The sequence below is a fragment of the Myotis yumanensis genome, unplaced genomic scaffold, assembly GCF_028538775.1.
Source record: "Myotis yumanensis isolate MYYU_CA2020_CCGP unplaced genomic scaffold, mMyoYum1.0.hap1 SCAF_1, whole genome shotgun sequence".
In the NCBI taxonomy this organism is placed as follows: domain Eukaryota; kingdom Metazoa; phylum Chordata; class Mammalia; order Chiroptera; family Vespertilionidae; genus Myotis; species Myotis yumanensis.
Window position 1 is genome coordinate 59,033,996 of NW_027223752.1, and position 20,081 is coordinate 59,054,076.

Sequence of the window (20,081 nt, forward strand, 5' to 3'; positions counted from 1 at the left end):
GGCCCACACCAAGACACATCAGAATTAAAATGCAAAGGTGAAAGATAAAGAATCTTAAAAGCAGCAAGAGAAAAGCAGTTAGTTACCTACAAGGAAGCTCCCATACAAGTGTCAGCTGATTTCTCAACAGAACCTTTGCTGCCCAGAAGGGATGGGCAAGAAATATTCAAAGTGATAAAAAGCAAGGACCTACGGCCAATATTACTCTATCCAGCAATGCTACCATTTAAAATCAAAGGACATATAAAGATCTTCACAGATAAGAAAAAGCTAAAGATGTTCATTACCACCAAACCAGTATTACATGAAATGTTAAAGCGTCTTTCTTAAGAAAAAAAAGAAAAAAAATGAACAATATTAAATGGTAATAAATACATATCTAACAACTGAATCTAAAAAAAAACAAACAAAAAGAATAGAAAGACTCATAGATACAGAGAACATTTTACAGTTACCAGATGGGAGGGAGGTTGGGCACAAGGGGGGAAAAAGATAAAATAAGAAGTACAAGTGGTTGTTACAGAATAGTCTTGGGAATGTAAAGTACAGCATAGGGAATAGAGTCAATAATCCTATATAACAAAAGCCTAATATGCAAATTGTCCCCTCAACTGGGAGTTCAGCCGGGAGTTCAACCAGGGGCAGGGCTGGCCCCTCCCCGACTAGCCCTGCCCCCAATCAGCCACCCCCACTACTATCGGGGGCAGGGCTGGCTGGCCAACCTCCCAGGTGCCCTTCTCCCAGCCAGCCAGCCCGATTAGCCTGATTGGGGAGGGCGGGCCAGACCCCACCCGTGCACAAATTATGCACCGGGCCTCTAGTATTCTAATAACTATGTATGGTGTCAGATGGTTACAAATTTATTTGGATAATCACTTAGTAAATTCTATAAGGTGTAATCACTGGGGTGTACATTTGAAACTAATGTTTTTAATGTATGTCAACTGTAACTGAAAAATAAAAAATGATTAAAAAGAAATAATTTACCTTTGATAAGATATATTATACATTAGAGTCAATTTTTTAAAGAAAAATATAGCATAAATCTTAATAACTGGCAAATTATAAGGACTGATTATTGGTTATACATGGGGATTATCTATTTTACAAAATGATTCACCACAGGGCTTTTTATTGTGCACCCACTCAATGTTATCCTTTTTCTAATGCATTTAAATACCTGGTCGGTGTCTGTTTTCCCCATTACATTGTAAACTTCATGATGGTAGTAATCATGATGGTAGTAATCATGCCTAGTACTTGGCATAGTATATGGCATATAAGCTTTTAAATTGGTACTAAATATTTGTTAACTGTATAATAAAGTATATTTAAAATACGATTTACCTTTATGCACAGAATTTTCAAAATATATTTGTAATTTATTTCCAGTTACAGTTGACATTCAATATCTATATATATAAAACCCTAATATGCAAATAGACCAAGTGGCGGAACAACTGAACAATCAAACAATCTGTCGCTATGACGTGTGCTGACCACCAGGCGGAACATGGCAGGCGTCAGCCACAGCAGAATGGTGGAGCAGGTGAGGGGGGACGCCAGACCAAGGCAGGGCACCAGTCGCTGTCATCGGGGTGAGCTTCTGGTGGTCACTGAAAATTCTTTGCTCCTGCATGCCATGGTCCCACCTGGCGCTTGGACCAGCGCTGTCAGCGCGTGGGAGCGGCAGTGGCGGAAGCAGGGCTGCCAGCAGACACGGGACCTAGGGTCATGGCAGGAGGGGCCAGGCAGGATTGGCCAAGACCCGCCCCTGTGACTACCATAGCCTCTGTGGCCCACAGTTCCTTTCAAGGTGCACGAATTTGTTTACTGGGCCCCTAGTTATTTTATGTTAGTTTCAAGAGTACATCATAGTGTACCAGTATATAAATTATAAATTTATGTAAGTGATTTCCCCAATAAGTCTAGTACCCACCTGGCATTATACATAGTTCAAAATATATTTGTAGTTTAAAACAATGAGTGTTTATGAGGCTCTGCAAACTATGGCCCCGAGGTTGAATCCACCCGTGTCCATTCATTTATACATTATCTATAGATGTTTTCACACTATAACAGCAAAGTTGAATAGTTGTGACAAAGACTGTATAATCCACAGATCCAAAAATACTTATCTGACTGTTCACTGGAAAAGTTTGCCTGATCAATTTTCTAGATCATTTGCAACACGTTTTAATATTTCAGAAAACCTACCATATTGCCATGAAAAATTAAGAGAAATACTCCATCATATCCCCCTAAGACAGCGGTTCTCAACCTGTGGGTCACAACCCCTTTGTTGGTCGAACGACCCTTTCACAGGGGTCGCCTAAGACCATCCTGCATATCAGATATTTACATTATGATTCATAACAGTAGCAACATTACAGTTATGAAGTAGCAACGAAAATAATTTTATGGTTGGGTCACAACATGAGGAACTGTATTTAAAGGGCCAGAAGACTGAGAACCACTGCAAGAGGACATAAAAGCACAATTAGTTTCCATCAGATGCCAACAATTAAACTAATAGATTTTTTTCAATATTAAACACAAAGATATACTTAGGTAAATGTTATTAAGTACAACCTCTTAAAGAACCAGAAATAGCTTTGGAAGAAAAAAATGGCTTCAAATATCTTAAAATAACAGAGAATAAAGAATCAATCTCAGCCCTGATTGGGTAGCTCAGGTGGTTAGAGCATCATCCTGATATGCCAAGGTTGAGGGTTTAATCCCCAGTGAGGGCACATACAGGAATCAATCAATGAGTTCATAAACAAGTAGAATAATAAATCGATGCCTTTCCTCAATCTGTTCCTCTATCTCTAACATCAAACAATCAAAAAAATAAAATTCTGACGTAAGACACAAAAATGGTTCCAAATTCTATATAAATTTTAAGTGTCCTCTTTAACCACCCTCATTTTAAGTTATTATTTTTCATTTCTTTTTTTAATTTATTTTTTAAAATATATTTTTATTGATTTCAGAGAGGAAGGAAGAGGGAGAGAGAGAGAAACATCAATTATGAGAGAGAATCATTGATTGGCTGCCTCCTGCATGCCCCCCACTTGGGATCTAGCCTGCAACCCGGGCATGTGCCCTTGAGTGGAATCGAACCTGAGACCCTTCAGTCCACAGGCTGACGCTCTATCCACCAAGCCAAACCAGCTAGGGCTTTCATTTCTTTATATTGTTTGCATCTTTCAGCTCCCCACCCCGCCACAATACAAATACATATCAGCAAAAAGACATTTATCTGTCTCCATCAGTTTTAAAAAAACACTATTACTTTGCTAGCATTATTTCCATAAAAAATGAACTAAAAATCACGACATTCTGATTATTTTTGTTAAATATCTCTAGGAAAGGTTTGTGTGTAATATAATTGAAATGATTTGTGTAGTAAACTTTGCTTCCAGCAGACTGTATGTATGCTATACTTTTAGGAAATAAATTCCGGTTTCCCTAACACACAGTTTAGCAGAGTAACCTTGGATTACTCTGAAGACTTAATTATAATACTAGAGGCCCAATGCACGAAATTCGTGCAAGAGTAGGTCTTCCTTCCCCCGGCTACCGGCACCGGCTTACCTCCGCACCTGGGACCCGGGCTTCCCTCTGGCTGCCGGCACCCGGGACCCGGGCTTCCCTTGCAAAGGGAGGCCCTGCCCACCCACCGCAGCCTGCTGGTCGGTGGCCTGGGCCTCCCTCTTTGCCCTGACCAATCGCATCGCACCTGCCTTGGCTGGTCAGGCGCCAGTGGGTATCATAGCGTGGTCCCAGATGGTCATCCTGCTATTTGGCTATTTGGTCGATTTGCATATTATGTTTTTATTATATAGGATATACTGCCTAACTATAATAATTTAGCTAAATTATTATTGTTCTAAGTTGAAATAGACTGTCTCTTTACAGAATTAATTATCTTCCATATTCAGCAATTCCCTACTAATAGTTTAGTGCCATGTTTTGTTCATGTGATAAAAGCCATCCATTCAAAGTAATTTTTTTAAAAGCCGATCTAGGTAAATAGTGGTGTCATCATTATTCTGCACTTAAGAAAAATTTAGTGAAAGAAAATGAACAGATTTATTTTTATGCTTATGAAATTCTCTCACTTGCTTCAACAGAAACCAGTTTACCAAATAAAAGCCATGCCCAATCTTGTTTGGAATTTTGATTACTATTAAACATCATTTTCCACAAATTATCAAAGCATTACATGTAATAAGGATAAGTAGTTTCATTGCATCAAATGATGATGTAAAAAATTTTATGGAAAATTTGTTTAATTAAAAAATATTTTTAAAAGCAACACACTAGGCATAACTCCTTGGAAGCAGAACCTGGTCTGTTTATTCACCACTGTACCACTGTAATTAGACCTGGCACTAATGGTGTTCAAAAATTTTTTTCAAATTTATTGAGATATAATATACATGTAGTAAAATATACCCTTTTAGGCATATAGTTCTATACATTTGAAGAAACTTCTATGGTCATGTAAGCATACAACAACCAAGATACAAAATACTTCCATCTCCACAAAAAATTTTCTTGTGCCCCTTTGTAATTAACCTTCTCCTTCCACCGAGCCCCATATAACTACTTACCTGATTTCTGCTCCTATAGCTTTACCTTTTCCAGAACATCAAATAAATGGAATCATACAGTCTATACATTTTTTGGGCAGGCTTCTTCCACTTAGCATCTAAATTGCTGCAGTGTCAGTAGTTCATTATTATTGCCAAGTAGTATTCCATTGCATGGATATACCATGATTTGTTTATCCATTCACCACTTGAGGATATTGAATTGTTCCCAGGTTTTGGTAATTATGAATAAAACTGCTATAAACATTTGCATATAAGCTTTTGATTGGAAACATGTCTTCAGTTCTTTTGGTTAAATATCTAGAGCGGAATTGCTGGGTCATATGCAATAATAATTATTTTTTTAAAAATACATTTTATTGATTTTTTACAGAGAGGAAGGGAGAGGGATAGAGAGTTAGAAACATCGATGAGAGAGAAACATCGATCAGCTGCCTTCTGCACACCTCCTACTGGGGATGTGCCTGCAACCCAGGTACATGCCCTTGACCGGAATTGAACCTGGGACCTTTCAGTCCGCAGGCTGACGCTCTATCCACTGAGCCAAACCGGTTAGGGCGCAATAATTATTTTTGAGTACCTGAATAATGTCCCAATAGTTTAAGTACAGACAAACATACTGCCGCTTAAATACATTTCTCTTTTGTTTCTAAGTTCTCTAAGGTGTTTAAATACTATGCCAGTGATGGTGAACCTTTTGAGCTCGGCGTGTCAGCATTTTGAAAAACCCTAACTTAACTCTGGTGCCGTGTCACATATAGAAATTTTTTGATATTTGCAACCATAGGAAAACAAAGACTTATATTTTTGATATTTATTTTATATATTTAAATGCCATTTAACAAAGAAAAGTCAACCAAAAAAATGAGTTCGCGTGTCACCTCTGACACGCGTGTCATAGGTTCGCCATCACTGTACTATGCCCTAAATTAGGGCTGTGCAACTCTCACAGTCTGCTTCTTCATCTTAGAAGAATGCAAGGACAGACAGCTATTTTAAGATTTAAACTAAAAGTTTAGGTCCATCACTCAGAGTTTCTTTGCTGGTATAACTCTCAAAAACTAGTGAATTTCTTACTTATTTGACTCCAGTCGGTTTCATGTGCCATTAGCACACCCACAATGCTTTCCAAGACTGTATTTCTTTACCCTGAACACCTCTTCCACCTCTCCCTCTTTCTCCTTCTCCCCACTCCTATTTAAAAATGGGTTGTTTTGAGTTTGTCAGGCTTCTATGGGGAGACTATACCTATAGTTAGATCTTTGCCCTGAGTTATTTTATCCAATTGGAAAGTTTCACTAGGTGCCATTTAATATGATCTTTGCCCTGAAAAACCATTGAAAAATATTACCCATAGTTGTGAAAACCACACCTTTAGTCTAATCTATACCTCAAGGTTGAGCTTTAATAGGCTTTTGTTCCTCAAAGATTTTCTAAATTTTATCTCAATTTTTGAGGTCCAAAACAGCTTACTCTCAAAGTAAGGATAATCAAAGCAATATAGTTCAACTAAAAAAGGGCAGAGAATCTGAACAAACATTTTCCAAAGAAGACATACAGATGGCCAACAGGTACATGAAAAGTTGCTCCACATCACTAATCATAAAGGAAATGAAAATCAAAACCACATAGCACTTCACACTTGTTAGAATGGCTATTATAAATGCTGGTGAGGATGTGGAGAAAAGGGAACCCTTGTGCACTGTTGGTTGGAAAGCAAATTGGTGTAGCCACTATGGAAAATAGCATGGAGGTTCCTCAAAAAAAATTGAAAAAAGAATGATCCAGCAATTCCACTTCTGGGTATTTATCTGAAGAAAACAAAAACACACCCAAAAAGATGTATGCACCCCATGTGCACTGCAACATTATTTACAATAGTCCAGATGTAGAAACAACCTGAACGTCCACAGACAGATGGATAAATAAAGAAACTGTGGTATACAAATACAATGGAATATTATTCTGCCATTAAGAAGACCCATGGATGGACCTTGAGGTCATTACACTAATTGAATAAGTTAGACATAAAAAGACAAATATCATGATCTCATTTGTATGTGGAACCGAAAAAAACAAAACAAAAAAACAACTCATAGATACAGAGAACAGACTGGTAGTTGCCAGAGGCTGAGGACTTGGTGGAGGAGGAGGAGTGGGGGGGTAGGTGAAGGGAATCAAAAGGTACAAAATTTCAGTTATAAAATAAATAAGTCATGGGAATGTAATGTACAGCATAACGACTATAGTTAATAATATTGTACTGCATATTTGAAAGTTGCTAAGAAGGTAGATCTTCAAAGTTCTCATTATAACAAAAAATTCTGTAGCCAGGTATATGATAGTTGTTAACTAGACTCATTATGATGACTATTCCACAATACATAAATATCAAATTGCTGTATACCTGAAACTAATATAATGTTATATGTTGATTAGATCTTAAAAATAAAAACAACCTTAAAGCATTTACCCAGTTTTAAAAAAGGTGTTTAAGAATTTAAGTCACTTACCTTAAACTGTAATCATCATCATCTTCATATGATTTAATTTGTGCTGAAATAGGCTGAGATCGTACTTCTTGCTGATCTCTCTAGTTAAATGAATAAAGATAAGTCACATAGGAAAAAAATGAACAAAAATAGGATTTATTCAAGTGCCTTTTTTATTATTAACCATTTCAGATTTGTCCACAGCTTCCACAAAATTGAGGCACAGAATTCTAAACAACATGGTATGAAAATAAGGTCTGTAACAATGTAGTTGCACCTTTCATCCATTCTGGGTTAAGAAAGTCAATTCTAAGGGGAAAATGTTAGCACGTCAATGCCTTTATATGGTCTTATCCCACTCCTGCTTCCACCCTACATTAGAATCTTCAGTTCTGTGTAATATGCAAAGGAAATTATACTCACAAGAAGTGAAAACATAAATCCATTAGATGGGTAGAAAAATTTGTCACAAATAACACAGAACTTCAATATTAAGAATACCATGAAAAAGCTAAGAAAGAAGCACTAAGAGTAAAATCTTTTGGCAAAGATATATCAAGAAATAAAAGGGAGCAAACAAACATTCAATGTGACAATAATTATATCTATCAGTTTCTGTGGGGGCAGGAATGCCTTCTCCTCTTTCCCACCCCTTCCCAGTTTTCTACTCTACTCTTTTTTTTTAAATAAATAAATTACAAGGTCCTTAATGAGAGGGCTCTTGGAGCAGAATACATAATGAATCCCTCATTCTACCATAACTTTGGATTTCTTTTTCAAGCATTTTCTGGCTCTTCAGACACTGGCAAAACTAAAAGATGTAATAAAAATATTTCTTTTTAAATAAATTTTTAACAAATGCAACTAGCAAATCTGCATCCATTATAAAAATATATTACCTGAAATGTCATATATATATATATATAATTAAGTTTCTTATTCTACTCTAACAAATAATGATGGATATGTATAAGGCCTTAAAATAAAATATCACCTCTTTTCTGCACCCATCAACTCCAAAGTGGGGTGGAGGGTAGGGTTTAAAAGAAAGAATTATAATTAAATTAGGGTAAGAACTAAAAAAAAAAAAAAAAATTTAAAGCAGCCACTTTATTTTTCTAAGGCAGCGGTTCTCAACCTGTGGGTCGCGACCCCTTTGGGGGTCAAACGACCCTTTCACAGGGGTCGCCTAAGACCATCGGAAAACACATATATAAATACATATTGTTTTTCTGATTAATCACTATGCTTTAATTATGTTCAATTTGTAACAATGAAATTGGGGGTCATCACAACATGAGGAACTGAGTTAAAGGGTCGCGACATTAGGAAAGTTGAGAACCACTGCTCTAAGGAATGCTACTATATACTAACATTTCATAATGGGAATACTGATGTATAAGGATGGATGCTTAAAGCAGGAATAACCAATTGGTACCCAGAATGGGGTATAATATGCTTACATTGTCTAGTGTTATAACCTCATTACATTTTTCCTAACTATAAATCTGATATGGTCTAGCCCTAAGAATGTAAGTAATAGGTATCTGAGGAATTTAAGAAACAAATTACCATCTGAATAAGAAGTAAATTACCATCTAATAATTGTTATCCTTTATCCAGCTTTTGCCCAGAGACAATGTTATTTCCTTCCTTACAGAATTACCAGTGTTAATTCTACATAGCTATTCTCAAATATTAATCTTAAAATAGTTGGAAAATTTATTAAATATTAATGTTCTTATGATTGGACATCTAAATGGAAAACACTTTGTGGCTTTTAGAAAATATATGCTTATAAAAATCGCATGCATGCATATATACACACACCTACCTACCTACACATATATTCATGTTCAATTTTTAATAATTCATTGAGCTTAAAATTTATGCTTTGGGTACTTTTTTGTATGCATGTTATAAATCAAATTTAAAAAGTTGCCCTAACCGGTTTGGCTCAGTAGATAGAGCGTCGGCCTGTGGATGCAAGGGTCCCAGGTTGGATTCCAGTCAAGGGCATGTACCTTGGTTGCGGGCACATCCCCAGTAGGGGGTATGCAGGAGGCAGCTGATCGATGTTTCTCTCTCATCGATGTTTCTAACTCTCTATCCTTCTCCCTTCCTCTCTGTAAAAAATCAATAAAATATATTTTTTAAAAAAAAGTTAAAAAAACTAGCACACTTACATGGAATTACTACTAACATTTACTTACTATTGCTTCCTCAGCTTGTCGAACGAGATCAGCTGTTTTTGCCTCCAATTCTGCATTTAAACGCCTAAAAGCAGAAAATAATTTACTAATTGGAATATACTGAAGATTCTAACAAAAATAAAAGTAATTAAATTTCAGTAACTATACTTTACCTCAGTGATGGCGAACCTTTTGAGCTCGGCGTGTCAGCATTTTGAAAAACCCTAACTTAACTCTAGTGCCGTGTCACATATAGAAATTTTTTGATATTTGCAACCATAGTAAAACAAAGACTTATATTTTTGATATTTATTTTACATATTTAAATGCCGTTTAACAAAGTAAAGTCAACCAAAAAAATGAGTTCACGTGTCGCCATCACTGCTTTAGCTAATCAACAAATTCCAAAACAAATGACTTTTTTATTCTAAAATTAACAAAATCACTAGAACACTCATCTCCAACTCCCCATGATTCCTCCTTTTTTGTGGTAGAAATTCAAACAGTGTAACTCTTGTCTTCTCTCTGGCCCTCATTTCAGGTGTAACGGCTTATTTGGGAAAAATAAACTGGTGGGTTCAACTCAATGCCACTCTTCATCATCGTGGGATGAACTCCAATGGGGACAGGGGTGGGGCCGGGTGGGAGAGAAGCCTGCTTTGGCCTCGGGTGTTGCTGCGACATTTTTATTCTATTCCTTTTTATTTTTCATCTATAGCATATACACAATTTTGCACTATGTTTTCCCATAACAAACAGAAGGAATATGTTTATCTCTTTATAATTAGTGCCTTAAATGGATATGAAATACTTTAATAAGTTGAAGTTAACAGAATGTATGTATCAATCTAGTCCTATTGTTAGTTCAAGTCCCCCCCCCTCCTTTTTTTTTTTTCGCTTTTAAAGGTAACAATATTGCCCTAGCTTGTTTGGCTCAATGGATAGAGCCTAGGTTGCAGGCTTGATCTCATCCCCACCCCCTCAGACAGGGAGCATGCAGGAGGCAACCAATCCAATTTGTCTCTCTCACATCCATGTTTCTCTCTCTGTCTCTCCCCTCCACTCTCAAAAAAATTAACAGGAAAAATATCTTCAGGTGAGAATTAACACATACATACATACATACATACATACATAAATGTAACACTATAATAAACATATTCAAAAGCATGTAACTTTTTAAATTCTATTCATAGACTAAAATAGAATTTAAAAATTTCTGGAATATTTAGGATCTTTTGCAGTTATATGAAGAAAATATGTTGAGCAATTTTTAAAAATTAGATACTTTGCTGTTTTTCCCCCAATATGTGATTCTGAAGTAAACGAACCACTTACAACACCAACCACCCACCCCTGAAAAAAGAAAAAAAGCAGTAACATATCTCTTCTTAAAATAGTCCAATGTTTCAGAAAATATTTTTACATCTTAGGATGAATTAATCAAAAGAAAAATAACTAATAAAAGCTTAAAGTTCCATTTAAGATGGCATTATCTGAGTTTCCATATTTCCCTAACAAGAACCATTAGAAGCCTCTGGGAAATGTAGTAGACCAAAATGATTCAGAAGGCTTTTATTCTGCTCAAACCCACAGAAATAATGTAATGAAGGCTATACTGCTAAGCTCAATAGATGTAATGTAAAAAAGGCTATATTGCTAAGCTCAAACTCAGGCAAGGAAAATAACCTGGCACCAAAAATAAAGCAGCAACTAAAAGTGAGAACAATTAACAGGAACAGAAGACAAAATAGCTTAACAGCTAAAAAATGATGCACGTGTGGGAGTCATGGGGAGCTACACTTACTAAACACAAACAAAAACACTACCCATAATTTTAGGTGAACAGAAATGAAACTATAGCCATTGGTGAAAAAGAATCTCTTGTGAGTAGAAAGAGCATACAGAAATGTGGTCCAAGTTTTTCTTACCAACATGGTATATAGAGGCTCTATGCCAAAACTTTAATATAGAAAGTTGGCCTAGAACCAGTCAAAACTCTAAACTAAATGCAAAACCATCTTTAGGGACATTTACTCATTGACAATATATAGAACTCTCTCAGAAAGTAAACCCTGCTAAAGATGACTTCACAAAGATAACAAAATTGCCTAAAGAACCAAGTCACCAAGAGGGATAATCAGCAGATACAAAAAAAAAAATGTATAAGAACTGAAGATAATAAAACAATTAAATAAACATTTTTCATTAAAAAAACAAAAAAGCAAGAATAGAACCCATCAGGCAAAAACCAAACATTACAAAAGAACACTAAATATGGAAAAGAACAAAACAGAAATTACAAAAATCAAAACACAGTCATTGAAATTAAAAACTCAAACTCAATGGATAAGTTGGACAACAGAATGCACTGAAGAAGGAATGAATGAACCACCAGACAAATAAGAGGTACAGAGAAACAGAAAGGTAACAATACAAAAGAGAGATTAACATCCACTAAAAATAGACCTAATAAAAGGTGCAGAAGGAAATCCCAGATAAGGAGGGAATGTCAATATTTAAAGAGATAATGCTGAGAATTTTCCAGAAATAAAGAAAGATATGAATCTCAAGCAGAACTAAGAAAACAAACCCACACCTGTATGTATCATAGTGACACTGCAGAACTTCAAAGACCAAAAGAATATTCTTTAAACTGAGGAGTGGAAAAAATAGGCCATCTAGAATTCTATGTTCAGCTAAACTGTCTTTGAACAATAAGTGCAAAGGAAGAAATTTTTCAGAAAGAATGGAGAATTTAAGACTCAAATTTTCACAGAAATAAGTAATGAAGGGTCTACACTTCAAGAAGAAGAAAACTGAACTTGGAAAAAAAGAATTATAAGAAATTAGAAAACATAATGATAAATCTAAATTAGTACAGACTATAAAAATAACAAAGAGGGGTGTTCAAACAAAGAGGAAGGAAAGTATAATCCAATATTTAACTTCACAGGCAGGAAAAAAAAAAAACAAGTTAAAGCAGTATTTCCACACCAGTAAAAGTGAAGACAATATAAACTCATTCAATCCAACAGAAGTCATAAGAACTAAAGGAAAGGCATAGTAAATACAAAACACAAAATAAGATAGCCAAAACAACTTCAAATTAACAAGCAAAATAATATAAATAAATTCACTTATTAGAAGGCAGAAATTATCAGACACGATATAAAAGGAATACTCTTAAAGCTAAATGACATAAAAAGTTTGAATATAAATGAAAAAAGGTATGACAGAGATGACATACTAATGAAAGGAATAATTCATCTAGAGCACCGGTTCTCCACCTGCGGGTCGTGACCCCTTTGGCGGTCGAAAGACCCTTTCACAGGGGTCGCCTAAGACCATCCTGCATATCAGATATTTACATTACGATTCATAACAGTAGCAACATTACAGTTATGAAGAAGCAACGAAAAAAATTTTATGGTTGGGTCACAACATGAGGAACTGTATTTAAAGGGCCAGAAGGTTGAGAACCACTGATCTAGAGGATTTAAATAAATAATATATCCCCCAAATAAAAATGGACACAATTGTATGAATAACTAGAGGCCTGGTGCACAACATTTGTGCACTCTGGGGGGGTCCCTCAGCCCAGCCTGCACCCTTTTGCAGTCCCGGAGCCCTCAGGGGATGTCCAACTGACTGCTTAGCTGCAGTTGGACATCCTTGGACATCCTTAGCGCTGCTGTGGAGGCGGGCCACTGCACTTGCCAGTGGTGAGCCCGGCTTGTGACTGAGCGACACTCCCCCTGTGAGAGCGCACTGACCTCCAGAGGGCAGCTCCAGCATTGAGCATCTGCCCCTTGGTGGTCAGTGTGCATCATGGTGACTAACTGTTCTGCCATTTGGTCGATTTGCATATTACCCTTTTATTATATAGGACTAGAGGCCTGATTCACAAAATTTATGCAAGAATAGGCCTTCCTTCCCCCGGCTGCCAGCAGCAGCTTCCTTCTGGCACCCAGGACCCGGCCTTCCATCTGACCCTGGCTTTGTCCAGAAGGACGTCCGGAATCATGTCCGGAATGACGTCGGGTCTAATTAGCATATTACGCTTATATTATTATAGATTATTTTTCAATTATAGTTATAGTTGATTTTAGTACATCTCTAAGAAACCAATACAGCCAGTAGAAAAAAATAGTGCTATACTGATATTATGGACATGAAAATTAATTAGTCTGCTCTAACAGATGGTCAACAAATAGTAAATATACTTTCTATCAAAGATTATTTTTAAAAAATGAACATGTACTTGATCACAACTAAGTTTCAATACATTTTTGAAAATCAATGTTATATACATTATGACTATAGTTTAATTAAAATAATTTTTTAAAATAAAAATAAAACAAGAAAACCAATATGTTTAGAAACTAAAAAACACACTCTTTAAATAATTAATATGAAAATCAGAAAATATTTAAAACTTTAAATGACAAAAAAAGAAATATATATCAAAACAGGTTCTACAAAATAGATAAGCTATAGTTAGAGAGAAATTTACAGAAATTAAATGTATTTATTAAAAAATAAGAAAACAACCCTGGTCGGTTTGGCTCAGTGGATAGAGCATCAGCCTGTAGACTGAGGGGTCCCAGGCTCGATTCTGATCAGGGCACATGCCGGGTTGTGGGCTTGATCCCCAGTGAGGGGTATGCAGGAGGCAGCCAATCAGTGATTCTCTCTCATCACTGATGTTTCTATCTCGCTCTTCCTCTCCCTGCCTCTCTCAAATCAATAAAAATATATTTTTAAAAAATAAGAAAACAAAACAATAAATCCATCGCAATTAGAAGAGATAAAAATAATAAAGATGAAGCTAATGTAATTTTAAAGAAAACATAAATTAGCAATAAAACCAAAAGCTAATTCTCTGAAAAAAAATCAATAAAAATATAAACAATATTGGTAAGTCCCCAAAAGGTGTGTATTGGATTACAGACAGTCAAGATTTAAAACATAAGAGCTAATTAGAATAAACTTAATATATTTTAAAACATATTAAATGGACACTTTTCTAGAAAACTACCAAATAACCAAAATCTATTCTAGAAGCAACAATTACTAATGAAATTAAATTAACAAGCAAAAAAGGTCACCCCAGGCTGTTTCACAATTTTAGTCAAAGAGCAGATGATCCCTGATAACAAAAAGCTTCCAAGAACCGAGTAAGACAATATTGAAAATCCATTCAGCTTATTTCATGTGACAAGGATAATACTGGTATCAAAACCAGAAATGAAAAGAATGAGGGAAAAAACTGAAAGGCCAATTTTACTTTTGTTCATAAATTTTAAAAAAACCTACATAAAATGAAAGCAAATTTAGTAGTTTTTAAAAAGAAAATAAGAATCTGCCTTTGTAGTGCAGTATGTTAAAACATTAAACAAGGAGGTGAAAAAAAAACACATTTCATCACCTAAATTAATTGGGGGGGGGTGTGGAATTTTGATAAGATTTAACATTCATTCAAAGGAAGAATTAAGGGGAACAGTGTCCTTAACCTGTAAAAAAAAACCTACCAAAACTCTATAGCAAACCTCAAACAGTGATAAGTTACTAAAAGTGGGGCCCCTAAAAATCAAGATAAAAAGAGAAACAAACAAACAAAAAAACCATTTACCATTGCAAGAAAAACATTAAGATACCTAGGAATAAATTTAAATAAGGAGGTAAAAGATCTGTACTCAGAAAACTACAGGACCTTGAAAAAAGAGATAGAAGAAGACATTAACAAATGGAAGAATTTACCATGTTCATGGATTGGTAGAATCCATATGATCATAAAAATTGACACAGAAAAAGCATTTGACAAAATTCAATATTCATTCTTTTTTTTTTTTAAAGCTCCAAGAGAGAGAGGACTCTAAAGCTTTTACCTGGTTTTCTCTTGACTTCACTCCATTCACCTCTTCCTATTGCTGATTTTGCTTTGTATCCTTTATTGTAATAAGTGATAGCCATGATAGCACAACAACAACAAAAAGTTAAACAGAGTTGATGATCTTTATCTATATAAACACTGGTGTTAGGATCAACACACAAAAATCACTCTTCTTACACATCTAACCAATCAGAAAATGTAGTAGGTAAAAAAAGCCATTCATTATAGCAACAAAAACTATATAGAACCTTGAAAAAAATTACATATGAAAGACTTTTATGTAGTAATATAATAAAATAATAGTAAAGGACACTCAAACACCCATGTGTAACTGGAGGTGTACCACATTTATGGAAGGGAAGATTCAATAGCATAAAGATATCTGTTCCCTGCAAATTAATCTATAAATGCAATGTAATTGTATTGGGCAGGTGGGGGTGGGGGGTGAAGGCTTGTCCTACCAGTTATCAAGACCAATTGAAACAGATGTCACACAATCTTATTCTATAGCTCTCTGGTTTTATGATGTACACATGAAGCTTGGAAAATCTACTGACTTCAATGATCAGCATGTCCCTTAGTCTATCCTCTTAGATAGTGACCATTTCCTCCAATTCTGTATTGAAATCCCTGGGAAGTCCTGTGTTCAGGTAACTGAAAAGACATCAGATTATGCTTAAAAGCAAGACAACATGTGGTCAAAATATTGTGTTATGAACTCATATTCTTGCCTATCAGAATGACCAAAACAAATACCATATGATTTCACTTATATGTGGAATCTTCTAAAACAACAACTACGAAAACCAATTAACAAATTCAAAGATGCAAAGAACAGATGGGCAGGTACCAGAGGGGCAGAGGTTGAGAGAGGGAGTAATTAAGACATAGTAGTGATCACTGTGTAGTACATACAAATATTGAATTATAATGTTGGACACCTGAAATACATATATATAATGTTGTATACTAATTTCACCACAATAATAAAATTTTAAAAAATGGCCAAACAGTTTACTTTTCTCCATGGTGCAGAAGTGACCTAGAAGCTTTAGTCAGTACTTGGGAACCAAATTGAAACATCTCAGATTTGCAACTGCAGAGTACAAGTAACAGACCTAATTACACCTGGGCATCTTTACCACAAAACAACTTTTGCTAAAATAAAACAGTCTGCCTTTAAGTTGGACCATATCCCTAATGACAGCCAGAGCCAGGTGCAAAACATACCCTTAAATAAACAAATGGTATTTAGTGCTATCTGGTGTAGAGTGATGAAAATAACTGAATTGTTTATGGACAACAGGTCAGTTGCTTAAGTACACTCTTAAACAGGAATAACAGACCCATTTCATCAAATGGAGAGGGATGATTATGTTCCTACATGCTATATGGCAAATGGTATGTGTTTCTTTCATCTACGGAGTGTACATGTCAGTTTTAACTTTACATGTGCTTTGTACAAACTACTAGGTAACTCTGTTTAACTGTTTAAAGAACTGTCAAAATGTGTTCCAAATTTTAAATCAAATTACTTTAAAAGAGAAAGTGAATTGTTAAAATATAATTTTTTTGTTTTTGTTGTTAAGGGTATATACAGCGGTGAATAAAAACATGGTCTCAGACCTTGTGGAACTCATCGCCCAGTAGACGCAGTGGTTCTCAACCTTCTGGCCCTTTAAATACAGTTCCTCATGTTGTGACCCAACCATAACATTATTTCCGTTGCTACTTCATAACTGTAATGTTGTTACTGTTATGAATCGTAATGTAAATATCTGATTTGCAGGATGGTCTTAGGCGACCCCTGTGAAAGGGTCGTTCGACCGCCAAAGGGGTTGCGACCCACAGGTTGAGAACCGCTGCCACAAGTGCCTTTATGGGAACACAAAGAAAAATTAATAAGACAATAAAGAAAAAAGAAGAAGAAGAACAGGGGTGCCTACTTAGCATAGTCAAGGAAGGCCACTCTGAGCATTATGGGTAGAAAGCATGTGTGACTGCCACCCAGGAAAAAGGTGAGGCCCGTTAGGCGGAAGTGTGGGAGGCAAAAAGGAGAGAGCACAAGGTCAAACAAGAGGCCGGAGTCAGATCTGACAGAGCTTTCGAAGTGCAGCATGGAATCATTGCAAAATTTTAGGGACGGGAATGACATTAAAGCATCCATCTTATATAAAAACTGCTGTTTGAAATTTTAATCCTGCTATTTCTGGCTTCTGTAAATGCTTGTTGGCTTAAATAATAAGGAAAATAAGACTACTCCCATTTCAGAGAGGCCATTAAACCTTCCCCAGACAAAGTTATCAGTGCTGGTGCCAGGCCAAGCCTTTGGTTGAGGTCTCAAAGCCCCAGCACATAGGGCCCTTTAAGGACTTGCAAAGGGAACCAGAAAACCCCCATATTTGGGGGACAAAGAAAGTAAAATAGTATAAATATGGGAAACTTCGTGTGTGATTTCACCCAGAATTGGAGAGACATTTTCCTCTGGGCCCGCGAGTAATAAATGTAACTCCATCTCTCTAAGCGTTGCTTGGTTCTTCTCCGGTTTTTCTGTAACATTATGATCAAATTAAAAGATTATTCTTGGCGTCTGTGTGAAAACTGAGGGATGAAGAGTGAAATCGTCTGAGAATGAAAACGCATGTTGTCAGGATCGTTTGCAATTATGTTGAGCTGATAAAGAAATGAAATCCTCCTCCCAACTCCACCAAACGTGGACAAGAAAATTCCAAACGCCCTGAGAAACAGGCTTTCCATTTAGAAACCAAGCCTACAAGACATTTACATACGTAAACTCTAGGGCAGTGATGGCGAACCGATGACACGTGTGTCAGAGGTGACACGCGAACTCCTTTTTTTGGTTGATTTTTCTTTGTTAAATGGCACTTAAATATACAAAATAAATATCAAAAATATAAGTCTTTGTTTTCCTATGGTTGCAAATATCAAAAAATTTCTATATGTGACACGGCACCAGAGTTAAGTTAGGGTTTTTCAAAATGCTGACACGCCGAGCTCAAAAGGTTCGCCATCACTGCTCTAGGGAATTGGAATCGAGTGGAATGCCTTAAACTATAAACGGAGCTATCCGTGGCAATCCCGGCTGTCCAGACCGCGTCCAGCAGTACCATCTCACCGACGAACATGTTGGCTCGGATTAAATTAAAATTTCGCTCACTTCGAACACCTTGGTTGGACGCAGGCGAACTCAAGTTAAAAAGAAGGGAGAGAATGCTGGGCAGCGAGCTGTCCCAACGCTCCCGTCACCAGGAAAAGCCCGTGTAAGCAGCCTCACTTTTAGGCGAAAGAACGAAGGAAGAGCTGAACCGCCCGATGTCTTACTTATATTCTTCCTCCTGGGCGAGGAGGTCCCGGCGCGGCGCAGCAGGTTGCTGAGCGCGGGGCGGGAGCGGAGTCCCTGTCCGTCTCTGTAAAAGAGACGGGGACGTTCAGACCCAGAATTAAAAGAGTTCGCGTCCTCTAGCCCGCCCCGAACCTATACGCGACCCAGGACTCGGGGGTTGAACCGACCCTCACGCCACGACCTCGACCTGCCATCTTTCGCGGCCGCGACGCCGTTACCGAGGCAACAGAGTAACTTCCCGCGAGAGTTGCCTCCTCTCGGGCATCCTCACGCCGAAGGCGCCGACTCCGCGAGGGCGGGGCGGGGCGGGGCGGGGCGGGGCGGGGGGCGGGGGGCCCTCGACCTCTCTGCCCCTCGGCGCTATGCACGCTAACGCTGCCCGGAACCCGAGAAGCCAACGTGCTGCGTTGACATATAAACTCTCAGGTTGGCACGGAACGGTTTCAACCGAAGAAGGCAGGTGCATGTCGAATTCTCAGTGCGAAGCAAGATAGTACAGCCCCTACTCTGTCGTGCTTTTCCCAAGTTAGTGGCCAATCCGACCGCCCCCTGTCCTGTTTTCAATGAGCTAACTCCTCAGTGGAATTGTAAGTTCTGATTGCTCACAGTTATCCATGCATGCGCCGGAGCCCAGCTCTCAAGTCAGTAGGCCTCCGTTGATGTCCTGGCTGTGCTGCTCAGTAGCCACGTAGTTAATCGTGGACCAAGCATTGGTGTCCCGAGTACTTCATCTGTAAAAACGGGAGTAACAATAGTGCCCGTTCACAATTAATATGAGGAGTAAACGAATTGTGCTTAGGACTGTGCCTGGAAGACAGTAAAGAGTCCAAAATTCCAATTTGGGGGAAATCAACTCACATTTAGGGTCATCTAATCTTCAGCGAGGCTGCTAAGACCATTCAGTGGGGGAAAGAATAGTCTTTTCAGCAAATGGTACCAGGATAAGTGGATGTCCACCTGTAAAAGAATGAAGTTGGACCCTTATCTCACACCATGTACAAAAAGTAACTCAAAATGGATCAAAGGCCTAACTGTAAGAGCCAAAACTATAAAGCTCTTCAAAGAAAACATATGTGTAAAATTTCACCACCTTGAATTAGATAACAATTTATTCACCATGACACCAAAAAACACTATCAACAAAAGAAAAATTAATAGAATGGACAGCATCAAAATTAGAAACATTTCGTTTTAAAGGATACCATAAATAAAGAGAAAAGACAGACCACAGAAGGGGAGGAAAAATTTGCAGATCTTATATTTGATAACAGACTTGTGTCTAAAATATATAAAGACCTACTAAAACTCAAAAATAAAAAGATAAATAACCCAAGTAAAAAATGGGCAAGGATCCTGAACGGGCATTATTCCAAAGAAGTCATACAAATAGCCAAAAACACATGAAAAGTTGCTCAATATCACGAGTTTTCAAGGAAATCAAAATCACAGTGAGATACCACTTTACACCCACTAGGATGACTATATAGTAGCCAGAAAGACAGATCATAACAAGTG

General features: G+C 37.1%; 1 protein-coding gene across 2 annotated transcripts in view; it reads right to left on the reverse strand.

The window, feature by feature from the left end:
• TEX9 (testis expressed 9) overlaps nucleotides 1-18,812 on the reverse strand; it is a 42,094-nt gene extending 23,282 nt beyond the window's left edge. For both annotated transcript variants that reach the window (XM_070404448.1, XM_070404437.1), the window contains exons 1-4: nucleotides 18,734-18,812; nucleotides 18,545-18,630; nucleotides 9,328-9,391; nucleotides 7,136-7,215 (exon numbers count right to left, since the gene is read on the reverse strand). In XM_070404448.1, coding sequence (XP_070260549.1) covers nucleotides 7,136-7,215; nucleotides 9,328-9,391; nucleotides 18,545-18,630; nucleotides 18,734-18,760 — 257 coding nt within the window. In that variant the 5' untranslated portion in view covers nucleotides 18,761-18,812. The remainder of the gene's footprint in view (nucleotides 1-7,135; nucleotides 7,216-9,327; nucleotides 9,392-18,544; nucleotides 18,631-18,733) is intronic.
• Between the last annotated feature and the right edge of the window lie 1,269 nt (nucleotides 18,813-20,081).